The sequence below is a fragment of the Mauremys reevesii genome, linkage group 9 (genome assembly GCF_016161935.1).
Source record: "Mauremys reevesii isolate NIE-2019 linkage group 9, ASM1616193v1, whole genome shotgun sequence".
NCBI classification, from domain to species: domain Eukaryota; kingdom Metazoa; phylum Chordata; order Testudines; family Geoemydidae; genus Mauremys; species Mauremys reevesii.
The window spans coordinates 56,658,422-56,674,470 of record NC_052631.1 but is presented as its reverse complement, the minus strand read 5'-3'; the positions used below and the strand labels follow the sequence as shown (position 1 = coordinate 56,674,470).

General features: G+C 46.0%; 1 protein-coding gene across 11 annotated transcripts in view; it reads right to left on the bottom strand.

Moving 5' to 3' along the window:
* ZNF185 (zinc finger protein 185 with LIM domain) overlaps positions 1 to 16,049 on the bottom strand; it is a 139,317-nt gene that overhangs the window by 20,255 nt on the left and 103,013 nt on the right. For 9 of the 11 annotated variants that reach the window (XM_039486982.1, XM_039486987.1, XM_039486990.1 and 6 more), the window contains 3 exons: positions 15,416 to 15,514; positions 14,062 to 14,157; positions 13,299 to 13,397 (listed from right to left, as the gene is read on the bottom strand). In XM_039486982.1, coding sequence (XP_039342916.1) covers positions 13,299 to 13,397; positions 14,062 to 14,157; positions 15,416 to 15,514 — 294 coding nt within the window. The remainder of the gene's footprint in view (positions 1 to 13,298; positions 13,398 to 14,061; positions 14,158 to 15,415; positions 15,515 to 16,049) is intronic. The other 2 variants (XM_039486991.1, XM_039486985.1) reach the window with 1 other exon arrangement.

The window sequence follows — 16,049 nt, the reverse complement described above, 5'->3', positions numbered from 1 at the left end:
GAAAGCTCGTGTACTCAATGCTTTTTTTGCCACTGTCTTCACAGACATGGTCAGCTCCCAGAGAGCTGCACTCTGCAGCACGGTATGGGGAGGAGGTGACCAGCTCTCTGTGGAGAAAGAAGTAGTTTGGGACTATTTAGGAAAGCTGGACGAGCACAAGTCCATGGGGCCGGATGCGCTGCATCTGAGGGTGCTAAAGGAGTTGGCCGATGAGATTGCAGAGCCATTGGCCATTATCTTTGAAAAATCATGGCGATCGGGGGAGGTCCCGGACGACTGGAAAAAAGCTAATGTAGTGCCCATCTTTAAAAAAAGGGAAGAAGGAAGATCCAGGGAACTACAGGCCAGTCAGTCTCACCTCAGTCCCTGGAAAAATCATGGAACAGGTCCTCAAGGAATCAATCCTGAACCACTTAAAGGAGGGGAAAGTGATCAGGAACAGTCAGCATGGATTCACCAAGGGCAAGTCATGCCTGACTAACCTAATTGCCATCTATGATGAGATAACCGGCTCTGTGGATGAGGGGAAAGCAGTGGATGTGCTATTTCTGGACTTTAGCAAAGCTTTTGATACAGTCTCCCACAGTATTCTTGCCAGCAAGTTAAAGAAGTCTGGGCTGGATGAATGGACGGTAAGGTGGATAGAAAACTGGCTAGATGGTCGGGCTCAACGGGTCGTGATCAATGGTTCCATGTCTAGTTGGCAGCCGGTATCAAGTGGAGTGCCCCAAGGGTCGGTGCTGGGGCCGGTTTTATTCAATATCTTCATTAACGATCTGGAGGATGGTGTGGACTGCACCCTTAGCAAGTTTGCAGATGACACTAAACTGGGAGGAGTGGTTGATACGCTGGAGGGTAGGGATAGGCAGGGGCGGCTCTAGGCACCAGCAAAACAAGCTGGTGCCTAGGGCGGCAAAATCTAGGGGGCGTCCCCTGCGGCCGGGGGGGGGCGGCAGGCTGGGCCGGCGGACCTGCCGCAGTCATGCCTGCGGGAGGTCCACCGGAGCCCCGGGACGACTGGACCTGCCGCAGGCATGACTGCGGAGGGGGCGCTCGTCCCGCGGCTCGGCTGGACCTGACTGCGGCAGCTCAAGCGGAGCCGCCGGACCCGCGAACCATCCGCAGCTGCGGGAGGTCCAGCCGAGCCACGCGGGACCAGCGGTCCCTCTGCAGTCATGCCCGCGGGAGGTCCGCTGCTCCCGCGGCTCCGGGGCGCCTCCCGCGCATGACTGCTTGGGGCGGCCAAAAACGTAGAGCCGCCCCTGGGGATAGGATACAGAGGGACCTAGACAAATTAGAGGATTGGGCCAAAAGAAATATGATGAGGTTCAACAAGGACAAGTGCAGAGTCCTGCACTTAGGACAGAAGAATCCCATGCACTGCTACAGACTAGGGACCGAATGGCTGGGCAGCAGTTCTGCAGAAAAGGACCTAGGGGTTACGGTGGACGAAAAGCTGAATATGAGTCAACAGTGTGCCCTTGTTGCCAAGAAGGCTAATGGCATTTTGGGTTGTATAAGTAGGGGCATTTCCAGCAGATCAAGGGATGTGATCATTTCCTTCTACTCAGCACTGGTGAGGCCTCATTTGGAGTACTGTGTCCAGTTTTGGGCCCCACACTACAAGAAGGATGTGGATAAATTGGAGAGAGTCCAGCGGAGGGCAACAAAAATGATTAGGGGGCTGGAGCACATGACTTACAGTCTAACATCTGTAGTATGCAAAGTCATGGAAAAATCTTAAAAGAGAGAATGGTTCCGGGGCCGCATTTTATCTATTATTGCTGACTGAGGTAAACCAAGAGTAGGAGTAGGCTGATAAAGGGTTGATGGATGGAACCAAGTTTGGGGTATTGAAGAAAGGGGAGGGAGGATCGGGATATTCAGGGGATTGACCACCTTGTGGTTAATAACAGGATGAAATTCAAATTGAAATAGTGAGAGTGTAGGTTATGCATGCATTTAGGGATGTCTAGCAGAACTTTAGTTAAGCTGGGGACACACTCAGTTGGAAGTAAGGGAGGAGAGAAGGACCTAGGAGTCCTGGTTGGATCAAGATGACTATGAGTAGGCAATGTGATGTGGTTAAATCATTTGGAGTATTGTGTGCAGTTTTGGTCTCCCATGTTCATAGAGAAGAAGGAACAAAAACTAGAAGAACCACTAAGAAGGGCCTGAAGAATGAATGGAGAAGGATGAAAAAGGGAATGAGGAGGACTTGAGAGAGCTGTTTTTGTTTTCCAGAACAAAAAGAAGGATGAGGAGATATATGATTACTCTTATAAATATACAGGGATAAATACCAGAGGAAGAAGAATTATTTCAGCAGCTCAGTGCTAATGACACGAGAGACTGACGGATATAAACTGTCAGTCAGGAAATTATGACTTACGAGGAGAGGCTGAGGGAACTGAGATTGTTTAGCCTGCAGAAGAGAAGAATGAGGGGGGATTTGATAGCTGCTTTCAACTACCTGAAAGGGGGTTCCAAAGAGGATGGATCTAGACTGTTCTCAGTGGTAGAAGATGACAGAACAAGGAGTAATGGTCTCAAGTTGCAGAGGGAGAGGTTTAGGTTGGACATTAGGAAAAACTTTTTCACTAGTAGGGTGGTGAAGAACTGGAATGGGTTCCCTAGGGAGGTGGTGGAATCTCCTTCCTTAGAGGTTTTTAAGGTCAGGCTTGACAAAGTCCTGGCTGGGATGATTTAGTTGGGTTTGGTCCTGCTTTGAGCAGGGGGTTGGACTAGATGACCTCCTGAGGTCCCTTCCAACCCTGAGATTCTATGATTCTATGATCTCTCTGCTGCTCAAAGTTCTCTCTTTGTAATTTGGAGCAATCCTGGTAAAGCAGGAAAATGACTATGAATGTCTTCAGCACTTGTATCTGAACCAGTCAGAGATCAGCTCAGTGCACTGAGAAAGAAGGGTCAAACCAGGTTATTTAAAGAGTTCTAAGTAGCTTCTCTGGCAAAGCACCTTTTCGGCCTCGCCAGCCTGCACTATTTTTAGCCTTGGTGAGATGGACTTGGGGTAAAACAGTCCCTCTTGGCTGCACAGGGGCAGTCCGTCCTTCTCTCAGCCAGTTTTATGGGCTTGGTTTTCTGCCTACGTGGTTGGACTACTTGGGTCAGCAAACAGTGCACCCTCAACAGGCCATCAGTGTTGCCATGCTTGATTCCAGACCTATGTTGTACTCTGAAGTGTAAAGGTTGTAGCAACAGGAACCACCTTGTTACTCTTTTCAGAGTAGCAGCCGTGTTAGTCTGTATCCACAAAAAGAACAGGAGTACTTGTGGCACCTTAGAGACTAACAAATTTATTTGAGCATAAGCTTTTTTGGGCCACAGCCCACTTCTTCAGATGCATAGAATGGAACATATAGTAAGGAGATATATATATATGTTGTGACAAAGTTCCTCTTCTACCTTGGTGGGCCCTGCACTTATTGGCGGATTTGCTTGCCTCACAGATTCACCCTGTGGGTCGGGAAACAGCCCAGAGACCTTCCCCTCTGGTAGAAGCCACAGTCCAGGTCAATTCCTCCAGTGTTTGATCAGGAGTTGGGAGGTTTGGGGGGAACCAGGGCCCTCCCTCTACTCTGGGTTCCAGCCCAGGGTCCTGTGGACTGCAGCTGTCTAGAGTGCCTCCTGGTACAGGTGTGGGACAGCTACAACTCCCTGGGCTACTTCCCCATGGCCTCCTTCCAACACCTTCTTTGTCCTCACCACCGGACCTTCCTCCTGATGTCTGATAACACTTGTACTTCTCAGTCCTCCAGCAATATGCCTACTCACTCTCAGCTTCTTGCACGCCTCTTGCTCTCAGTTCCTCGCACGCACTTCCTCTCCTCTGGCTCCCTGGCTCCCTTTGGTCTGACTGGAGTGAGCCCTTTTATAGCATCAGAGGGGCCTTAATTAGAGTCAGGTGCTTAACAGCCTCACCTGACTCTAAGCAGGTTAATTGGAGTCAGCTGTTCTCATTAGCCTGGAGCAGCCCCTCCTCTGGTCACTCAGGGAACAGAAAACTACTTATCCAGTGGCCTGTATATCTCCCTTCTACTACTCTGTGGTTCCCAGCTGGCCTGGGTCTATCACAATACAGAATATGAAAAGGTGGAAGTAGCCATATCAACTCTAAGTGGCTAATTAATTAAGATGAGCAATTATCAGCAGGAGAAAAAAAACGTTTGTAGTGATAATCAAGATGGCCCATTTCAGATAAGAGATGTGAGGATACTTAACATGGGGAAATAGATTAAATCTGTGTAATGACTCAGCCATTCCCAGTCTTTATTCAAGCCTAAATTAATGGTATCTAGTTTGCATATTAATTCAGGCTCAGCAGTTTCTCATTGGAGTCTGTTTTTGAAGCTTTTCTGTTGCAAAATTGCTATCTTTAAGTCTGTTACTGAGTGACCAGAGAGGTTGAAGTGTTCTCCTACTGGTTTTTTAATGTTATGATTCCTGATGTCAGATTTGTGTCCATTTATTCTTTTGCGTAGAAACTATCTGGTTTGGCCAATGTACATGGCAGAGGGGCATTGCTGGTACATGATGGCATATATCACATTGGTGAAGGTGAATGAGTCCCTGATGGCGTGGCTGATGTGATTAGGTCCGAGGATGGTGTCACTTGAATAGATATGTGGACAGAGTTGGCATCGGGCTTTGTTGCAAGGATAGGTCCCTGGGTTATTGTTTTTTTTGTGTGGTTGCTGGTGAGTATTTGCTTCAGGTTTGGGGGTTGACTGTAAGCAAGGACTTGTCTGTCTCCCAACACCTGTGAGAGTGAAGGATCATCTTTCAGGATAGGTTATAGATCTTTGATGCTGCGCTGGAGAGGTTTTAGTTGGGGGCTGAAGGTGATGGCTAGTGACATTCTGTTATTTTCTTTGTTGGGCCTGTCCTGTAGTAGGTGACTTCTGGGTACTTTTCTGGCTCTGTCAATCTGTTTTTTTCACTTCAGGTGAGTATTGTAGTTTTAAGAATGCTTGATAGAGATCTTGTAGATGTTTGTCTCTGAGGGATTGGAGCAGATGCGATTGTATCTTAGAGCTTGGCTGTAGACAATGGATCATGTGGTGTGATGGAAGCTGGAGGCATGTAGGTAAGTATATTGGTCAGTAGGTTTCCGGTATAGGGTGGTGTTTATGTGACCATCGCTTATTAGCACAGTAGTGTCCAGGAAATGGACCACTAGTGTGGACTGGTCTAGGCTGAGGTTGATGGTGGGATGGAAATTGTTGAAATCATGGTGCAATTCCTCAAGGGCTTCTTTTCCACGGGTCCAGATGATGAAGACGTCATCAATGTAGTGTAAGTAGAGTAGGGGTGTTACGGAACGACAGCTGAGGAAGCGTTGTTCTAAGTCATCCATAAAAATGTAGGCATACTGTGGGGCCATGCGGGAGGAACAGAACTGGGTGTTCTTCTCTGACCATTTGCGAAAGAACCCAACCCAACCTCAGAGGCATGTTTTGTAAGATAAACTTGTTACCTAGGGAGGTGGTGGCATCTCCATCCTTAGAGGTTGTTAAGGCCCGGCTTGACAAAGCCCTTGCTTAGAGACACTCAGCAATGCCATACAGTCATGCTTGGATTTGTGTTCTACAAGCACATGGATTGAGAGTATAAAACAGGCAAAGTGGACACATACTGGGCCCTTCTCCTGCCCCACCTATGCTGCAAGCAAGCAACACACTGAGAAGAAGTCAAGACTCCAACACAGGAGATTGGCCCAGGTTTAAGGAACAAACCTGTATATTAAGGACTACAGTATCCAGTGGTGTGAGAAAAACTGCTTAATCTAGTTGCTGCCCAGTCTAATAGGGTTGAGAGTTCAGACTGCGTGCTTATATTTTATTTTATTTTGGTAACCACGCTGACTTGTTATGCTTTGGCTTATAATCACTTAAAATCTATCTTTATAGTTAATAAATCTGTTTGTTTATTCTACCTGAAGCAGTGCATTTGGTCTGATGTGTGTCAAAGACTCTCCTTGGGATAACAAGCCTGGTACATATAAATTTCTTTGTTAAATTGATGAACTTATATAAGCTTGCAGCGTCCAGTGGGTATAACTGAACACTGCAAGATGGAGGTTCCTAGGGTTGTTTCTGGGACCGGAGATATTGGCTAGTGGCATTCGGTTGCACGTAGCTGGGAGCAGCTTACATGCCAGAGGCTGTGCATGAACAGCCCAGGAGTGGGGGTTCTCACAGCAGAGCAGGATATGGCTGGATCCCAGAGTCAAGGATTGGAGTGACCTAGCAGACCACCGGTCCGGATAACACCAGAAGGAAACATCACACTCCCCACCCCAACTTTTCTAAATTGCCAGCAAATGGATAAATCCTTTATTTACCCAGCTCTGTTGATGGAGTGGTGTGGTTTGTTACTCAGGGAAGAAACTTGCCTTTTCACTTTTCATTGGACAATGTCTGAACTTTCATAATCCAGATTGCTCTCCTGTGACTTCAGAGTTGGGATTGCCTGTTGCTATGGCTCATAGTTTAGTGTGAAGCAAAGGGGTTAGAGAGAAATGCATTTCTGTGCTTTTGAGTGGGACAGGAATAAAATAAGATGGAGGAATTCTTGCACTGAGTAGCTAACTTTGGTGTATGCAATGTTGTTGTAGCCAGGTTGGTCCCAGGATATAAAGAGACAAGGTGAGTGAGGTAATAAAAGATATTACCTCACCCATATTGTCTAGCTAACTTTGTGTTAGTCCCACTGATTGATTACCCTCTGTGACACAGAGCCAGAAAGGGTTACACAACTAGCTGGCGAATTGACCCAGATTCAACCATTAGAGACATATTAGTAGACAAAGTTCATGGTTTTGTGTGTTTATATACATATTGTTAGAGGTTAACAATGTAACCAAACAGTTCCTGTCTATTGCTGTATTCTGTTAATTCAGAGATCAAAAGGAGATATTAACATTTAAATGAACTGTGAATGTAGTGATATCACTGTCTTGATTTCTCTTTTAAGTATATAGCAAATCACCTGCAAAAGGTGACAGGAGACAGGAAATTGCTTTTTGTTAATCCATGTAGTTAATTACTGGTGATATTTAAGAAATAGGAGGTTACTTCAAAAACACTACTGTTCACCAAAAGACTGCATGAAGTCAAAAGGCTGCCGAGAAAATGTATAAAGGGCTTTAGGGATCTGATCCTTTCATCTCAAAACTGCTTATGCTTCATCAGGGGAAATTTGAGCTACAATATTGAGATCTCCACTTCCATTCTGGGTCACCCTGATATTGAACATTGGACTGAACCTATGGACTAATTCTGAACAAACTCTTTGCCGCTCTAAAGCTCACCTTCTCTACTATGAAACTGGCCTTAGAATTCTATTCATGTCTGTATGTTTAATGATCTTTTAATCAATACTCTCTCTTTTCTTTTTTTTAATAAATTTCAGTTTAGTTAATACAATTTGGCTATAAGCATTTTTTTGGGTAAGATCTAAAATATTCATTGACCTGGGAGGTAATGTGTCCATCCTTTGGGATTGGTAGAACTTGTATATTATGATCAAGATTTTCAATAATCCTCATCATATTTGACTTGGTTGTCTGGGTGGGAGTCCAAAGCCTGGGTTGCTTCAAGGGAACTGTGTTTTTGGCTTCTGGGTAACCAATAACGTATTATAGAAGCTGTTTTGTTGCTAGCTTGGTGCATCTAAGTATTAGAATAACCACCAGTTTTGGGGATTATCTGTCCCTTTCTTTATAGTTTGCTCTAACTGAACAATCTTGGCGTGGCGCCCCATGGGACCCCAGACACCCCCTCCCACACGCCGTTCCAATTTGTAGTAGTTTGTGGCTCTATTACTCTCATGTCTTATCTCTCTGGTGGTGCTTCTCTCTCCACACCCTGTGGCAGAGCTGACAAAGAAGGAGAAAACCCATTAAGACAATTACTGTCAATATCTGAACCACCTGAGGGTTAAGCTTAATGCACAAAGAAAGAGAAGACAGTCAAGGTCTTGTGTCAATGGAGACCAATTTCAAAATTGTGCTCCAGGATGCCAACGAACTGACATGGGAACTGATCCTGCAAAGTGCAGAACACCTCCCAAAAGGGGCATGCATCTTCAGTTCCCATGCAGTTCAGTAGAAGTGCAAAGTAGTGACTATTTCACAAGATGGGATCAGCAGCTTGTAGGCACACGGCTCTAATCCAATTTTAGACACACATCTAGACACATAGCACTCTAAGTTTGTGACCTCTGATTAAGGCTGAACTTTACAAAGATTCTATTTGGATCCCAGCAGCGCTTGTGGCAGGGGGAGGGGCGCTTTTTTTTTTTTGTTGGGAGATAGCTCAGTGGTTTGAGCATTGGCCAGCTAAACCTCGGGTTGTGATTTCAATCCTTGAGAGGGCCATTTTGGGATCTGGGGCAAAAATCCATCTGGGGACTGGTCCTGCTTTGAGGAGGGGGTTGGACTAGATGACCTCCTGAGATCCCTTCCAACCCTGATATTCTGTGATTCTTTAGGTTCCCTGGAAATTAATACTTATGCTTCTGCATCATGTCCAGCCCCAACTCACAGGACGTGAGGGCTACAAATATGGTCCACAGAATCTCTAGGCTAGTGTCAGGGGCAGCTCTAGCAATTTCGCTGCCCCAAGCACGGTGGCACGCCACGGGGGGCGCTCTGCCGGTCGCCGGTCCCGCGGCTCCAGTGGACCTCCCGCAGATGTGCCTGCAGAGGGTCCGCTGGTCCCGCGGCTCCGGTGGACCTCCCGCAGGCACACCTGCGGATGCTCCACCAGAGCTGCGGGACCAGAGGACCCTCCGCAAGCACGCCTGCGGGAGGTCCACCGGAGCTGCCTGCTGCCCTCCCGGCAACCATCAGAGCGCCCCCTGCGGCATGCCGCCCCAAGCACGCGCTTGGCGTGCTGGGGCCTGGAGCCTCCCCTGGCTAGTGTCCACTTATGGTATTTATTGTGAATTTTGCAGAATGATGATACTTATGTACATAAGAACAGAAATACTGGGTCAGACCAAAGGTTCATCTAGCCCAATATCCTGTCTTCTGACAGTAGCCATTGCCAAGTATCCTAGAGGGAATGAACAGAACAGGTAATCATCAAGTGATCCATCCCCTCTTACTCATTCCCAGCTTCTGGCAAACAGAGGCTAGAGACACCATCCCTGCCCATCCTGGCTAATAGCCACTGATGGACCTACTCTCCATGAATTTATCTAGTTCTTTTTTTAACCCTGTCATAGTCTTGGCCTTCACAACATCCTCTGGCAAGGAGCTCCACAGGTTGACTGTGTGTTGTGTGAAGAAACACTTCCTTTTGTTTGTTTTAAACCTGCTGCCTAAGTCCCAGTCTTTTTAATCTCTCCTCATATGGAAGCTGTTCCATACCTCTAATCATATTTATTGCCTGTTTCTGAACCTTTTCAAATTCCAGTATATCTTTTTTGAGCTGGGGCAACCACATCTGCACGCAGTATTCAAGATGTGGGCGTACAATGGATTTATAGAGAGGCAATATGATGTTCTCTATTATCTATCTCTTTCTTGATGATTCCCAACAGTCTGTTAGCTTTTTTGACTGCTGCTGCACATTGAGTGAATGTTTTAGAGAACTATCCACAATGACTCAGATCTTTTCATTGAGTGGTAACAACTAATTTAGACCTCATCATTTTATATGTATAGTTGGCATTATGTTTTCCAATGTACATTACTTTGCATTTATCAACATTAAATTTCATCTGCCATTTTGTTGTCCAGTCACCCAGTTTTGTGAGATCCCTTTGTAACTCATCGCAGTCTGCTTTGGACTTATCTACCTTAAGTAGTTTTGTATCATCTGTCAATTTTGCCACCTCACTGTTTACCCCCTTTTTTCAGATCATTTATGAATACATTGAATAGGACTGGTCCCAGTACAGACTCCTGGGGGACACCACTATTTACCTCTCTCCATTCTAAAAACTGACTATTTATTCCTACCCTTTGTTTCCTATCTTTTAACCAGTTACTGATCCATGAGAGAACCTTCCCTCTTATCCCATGACAGCTTACTTTGCTTAATGGCCTTTGGTGAGGGACCTTCTCAAAGGCTATCTGAAAATCTAAGTACACTATATCCACTGGATCACCCTTGTCCACGTGCTTGTTGACCCCCTCAAATAATTCTAGTAGATTGGCAATGCATGATTTCCCTTTACAAAATCCATGTTGCCTCCTTCCCAATGTTTCCCAGTGTTCATCTATGTGTCTGATAATTCTGTTCCTTAGTATAGTTTCAACCAGTTTGCCTGCTACTGAAGTTAGGCTTACCAGCCTATAATTGCCATGATCACCTTTGGAGCCTTTTAAAAAAATTGTGTCACATTGGCATCAGAAGTTGATTTAAATGATAGGTTACCTAAAAAGAATGGCTCAGGTTTGGGAATCTCCCTCACATCCTCAGCCATGATGACTGATGCAAAGAATTCATTTAGTTTTTCCACAATGGCCTTATCGTCCTTGAGTGCTCCTTTAGCATCTCAATCGCCCAGTGGCCCCACTGGTTGTTTGGCAGGCTTCCTGCTTCTGAAGTACTTACATTTTTTATTTTTGCTACAAGTCTGTCTCCTATTTCCATCTCAATCACAGTTCAAGTGTATACATTTTTAATATATAAAGCAACACCTCCTCCCTTTCCCCCCTCCCTTCCATATGTTGAAAAAAAAAACATGGACATATCTGTTTGTTAGATCAGTGGTTCTCAACGGGGGTTGCGGCCCCCTGGGGGTGTCCAAACCCTTTCAGGGGGGCTTTGAGGCTCCGCAGCTAAAATCCAGAGCCCAAAGCCCCAGCACCTCCGTTGGCTGAAGCCAGGACCTGCAGGGTTGAAGCCCCGATCTCCGGTGCCCATGGACAGAGTTGAAAGGCCAGGGGGTGATCCCCCCCTTAAACTACACTGCAAGAGCAGGGCAATCCCAGGGCAGCTCCACCCCCCCCCACACACACCCCTCCTTCTCTCCCTGCCCCCTGGCCAGGTCGGAGGCTGCTCTGGCTAGTGCCATGGAGCAGGTAGCTGCAGCTTTCCCTCATCTCCTGTTGCTGCAGGGGGTTGAAGCTGTGTCTCAGCTCCCACTCCCCTTTGCTCACACAGCCGGAAAGAGCTGCCCGGGTTGGGGGATCTGGCTCCGTGGCTGGCAGAGCCCTCAGGGAAAAGGGACTGCAGGAGAGCTCTCCTGGTACACAGTCCCTAGTTACCTCCCTGCCTGCACATAGCCCCTAGCTACCCCCTCCCTGCACCAGGCTACCCCCTCCCTCTTCACCCTGAGCTAGCCCCCTGCCCACACACAAGCCCCTACCTACCCCCACACACACTGAGCTACCCCCCTGCCTGCACACAGCCCCTAGCTACCCCCTCCCTGCACCCTGAGCTATCCTCTGCCCACACACAGCCCTTACATATCACTCTCCCTGTACCCTGAGCTGTTTTCAAACTTTTTGAGCCGAGTTATAATTTTTGGTTGCACCCCCTCACACACACACAACTTAGTCAGGCTGGGCGGCCTGTTGAGGAGAGTCAGGGGGTGGAGGTGATGCTCCCCCCACAGACCCCACTGTAAGGATCTAGCTCGAGCCCCACTGGCCCCTGCCCACCTAAATTAGAAGTCAAACTATACCCACCCCTGAGGGCTTTCCCCGCTGCTGTCCCAGAGCCCCAAGTTCCCCCTTTCCCCCGGGCCCTGGAGTTTTTATAGCATGTTGTGAGGGGCCTCAGAAAGAAAAAGGCTGAGAACCCCTGTTCTCATGCATTGTGATACCTCTTGTGGTCCCTTGCTATGACAATACTGCTGACAGCTAGCATAGTCACCTATGTGATATCAACAACCCTTGCTATCACAACCCTTTGGTATACCCTACACCAGTGGTTTTCAGTCTTTTTAAATTTGTGAACCCCTTTGGAAATCTATTATCTGTATATAAAGTTGAATTCTGTTCAGTAAGTTTTCAGTCTGTCTTTCGCGGACGCCTTAGATATAGTTTAGACCACAGGTTGGGAACCACTGTCCTACACACTGAACTAAGAATTCCAGCTTTGCTTCCATGCCTCTCCAGAACAGCTGACTGTGACACTCTGTACCCCAAAGCAACACCCTGGCAACCCCATATGTACCCTGGTGATATAATTATGATATGCTGTGTACAAAGTATGTCTTGTAAGGTATCATTTTAAAAGTCTTAATCTGTTGAACATTAATATCCTGTTAAATTGTATGTGCTATCATTATATCTGGAGTTACAAAGTTTTGCTATCAAAATATGTTGTGAAGTTGGAAATACCCACAACCAGCCTTTCAGGTACAACAGTGAAGTCGTTGATAGTGTTGATGACCCATTAAGTGGAATCCACACTACCAAGGACTATCACAGGATCTTTGTACAATAAAGATTTCTCAGAGGGAGCATGTAAACAATGGACACTGTTTGACTCACATCATAGCAAAAGATCTTTCCAGCAAGCTCCTATAAAGGAGGGGAAGTGACATCATCATTTAGCCTCACTCCCCCCACAACTCAACACCTGGAAACACATCTGGAGAACAAAGACTGAACTGGGGAGGTAGTCCCAGGTTGAAGGGGATTTCCAACCTGCATATGGAAGATCTGTGACCTACTTGTATTATCTATCATGGTGAGACACTACTTGATTCAAATCCTGTCTAGTTTATAGAACTCAGATTGCGATTCTACTTTTTATTTCTTAGGTAACCAACTTTGATCTGTATGCTTACTACTTATAATAGCTTAAAATCTATTGTTCTGTAGTTAATCAATCTGTTTTATATTTTACCTAAAATAGTGTGTTTTGCTTGAAGTGTTTGGGGAATCTGCTCAGTGTACAAAAGCTGGTGCATGTGCACTTTCCTTTGTAGAAGTGGCAGACAGGGTAATAAACTTACACTGGTCAGGCTCCTGACCAGGGCAAGATGATACATTTCTGGGGTCCTAGGCTGTGGAGCTGGGGGAATTGGCTGGAGCCTCTCTATTGTTCATGAGTGGCTAGGAGAAGCATTCATGTAACTCAGCTGGGTGCGTCCCTGCCAGTGGATATCAGTTTAAGTGCAGGATCTGGAGAGGTTTGCAGCTCGTCACAGCATCACAGTGTGAAAGGGAGCCCAGGTTGTTAAGAGAGAGGGCTCAGCACAATCCCAGTTCCAGGTTGCACTCTTGGGAACCTGTCACACTGACTGCCAATTTTTTCCCATTGTCCTCAGATTTCTTGTGACAACACTAAATGCAAGACTTCCCATACCTTTCAGGGTCCAATTCCCCAGCCTCCATACACCCAGGAATTCTGTGTCTTGGGTCATTGATAGTAACATTGCTTTCTGTAGAATGAGAGCTGGACCTGCTGAAGAAAGAAAGTCATTGCAGGACACGAAAAGCCCCAGAGATCGGCTCATGGCATTACGATCTGAAACAGCACATTCTTAAGTGACACCTTTCCACAAGGAAAAGCGTACTGTGGGGAAAGTGTAAGCAGTAGGAATGAAATATGAAATCCCATTTGGTCAAGGCCTCTTAATACTGCACATTAATATGGACTGTCTAGAAAAAGTGCTATTATTGTCTGCAGAAAACTATATGATGTTTGATTATATATTGAGCATTGGCAGTGTGCTCAGTGCTTTACAATCATAAATGAAGACCGGGTACCTGACAATCTAAATCAAAGTCCTGATTCTACTTCCAAGACTTACCAGTGCAATATCCTCACTTGAGGACAATCTAAATCAAAGTCCTGATTCTACTTCCAAGACTTACCAGTGCAATATCCTCACTTGAGGTACCCGGTCTTCATTTATGATTGTAAAGCACTGAGCACACTGCCAATGCTCAATATATAATCAAACATCATATAGTTTTCTGCAGACAATAATAGCACTTTTTCTAGACAGTCCATATTAATGTGCAGTATTAAGAGGCCTTGACCAAATGGGATTCCATATTTCATTCCTACTGCTTACACTTTCCATGTCTAATATCACTCAGCAAAATACACATCTCCTTCTCACCTGTTGAAATCAAATTCTTCATTATCCAGGTGCATGGGGACTTTGTATCGGACCTCTTGGGTAACAGCGCTGTTGTCTCCAGAAGAAGGGCTGGACCTACCAAAGAATGAGGGTCATTCCAGTATGCAAAGGGCCTTGGAGATTGGCTCATGGAATTAGATTCTGAAATGGCTAGATCCTTTGTGAAATATCTGCTCCAGAACATGGCAATGTGGGGGAAGTATAGGCAATGCAAAATAAGCGTGGTCTACAGAACTCCTTTTGCTAAACTCCTCTTAGCACCACCCATGGGATGTACAGCATTCTATGGGCTTTCCTCCCAGCAGTAGTGGCTTGACAGTTGTAAGTGAAGAACAATAGCCAATGGAGTCTGACCCAGGGTCAGCACCTGCACATCAAGCCAACACCCAGGGTCAGAGTGGGAAAGAAGGAGGAGGTCTTATGATTAAGGCACAATGCTGGGAATGAGAAGACATGCACCTCTAATAGCTCTACCACTGATTCACTGTCTGTCCTTTGGCAAGAATCTTTTAGTTGCTGTGCCTCTGTTTCTTCATCTGTAACATGGGATAATCATATTTACTTAAGTCAGAGAGGGGGTTGTAAGGCTAAGTTCACTCATGTATAATTAATGTGTTAGGGTGTGAGCTGCTATAGAAATGACTATTTTGTTACTTGGGCTCTCTTATGCTGGAGTTAGGAGACCCTTAGCATGGGTCTAGGAGACCCTTAGCAAGGGACCACCCAACTATACACAAGTTGCAAGGTCTACAGAAGTCAGTGAGAGTTCTGCATGCATTTCTGAGGGATGGATTGTACCCATGAAGACACGCATGCAATGGATAGATCTTGGGAACATTGGGAGAAGCTTGGGCTATATTAGATCAGTTCACTGAGATTTGATTTTTCTGTGGATATCATCTGAATATTAATTACTCAAATTAAGCCCTTTGGCAGTGAGTTTGGAATTGCTTGGCCTAATTGCCCTGAACATTGTAGAGTAATAAAGTTTAAGGCCAGAAGGGACCAGCAGATCATCTAGTCTGACCTCATGTATGTCACAAACCACCAGCAACACACAGCACCTGCATATGCAGAATTAGGGCAAATTACTGTGTGCTACAGGAAAAGAACAGGAGGGACTAAGGTGCTACAGTGCCAAAGGTCCCTACAGGGAATAGATGGAATTGGCACCTGGCATGGGAATTTCAAATTGTGATGTTCTGCACCTGCTTGATGCTAACAGGTTAGGGAGCAACAGGCATTTCCAAAGCCTTAGACAAAAGGGGAACGGAACACAGCTAAAGAATTCATCATCAGAGCAATATGATGGTTGTTCCCCCTAACTCCTTACTTTGTCACATTCAGTTCAGGCTCTTTGTGTTCTGTGGCTCTGGTACTCTCGTATTTGATCTCTCTTGTGGGACGTCTCTCCTCATAGCATGGGACAGATCTGGTAAAGAAGGAAAAGCCCATCACTGGCACCTGAATCATCATGTAAAACTGTTCTGTGTGCTGAGAAAAAGGAAAGACTCTGTCCAACTGTTCAAAGGCTCTTTCTGTGGGGATTGTCTCATGGGCCCCAACTGCATTTCAATGTGCCAACCTACTGACACTGACTTTCTATTTATTTCAGTTGCCCTTCAACACCTCTGTTGCCTCTGCAGCATCTTATGGTCACTAGGATGGGAGAAGAGCCTATCCACATTAACATTGGCTAAGAACTAAGGGTACTAATCCCTCCAAGCACATGGCATTGACAAGAGAACAGAGCTCAAGTATTCGAATCTTGTCAGGAAAGGCTGAGGTGAAATACACCTCAAGCTCACCTTACGTCCTGCAAGCTGGGGTATCTACACTCTTCTGCACAGTCCCTTTCATCATTTCAGACTCCAGGGCTGATGGCTATAATAAGAGTGCCTTCTGAGAGCAGTGGACTTTAGATTTTCCTTTGTCCTCAGATTTCCTGGATAACCCCACTAAGTGCA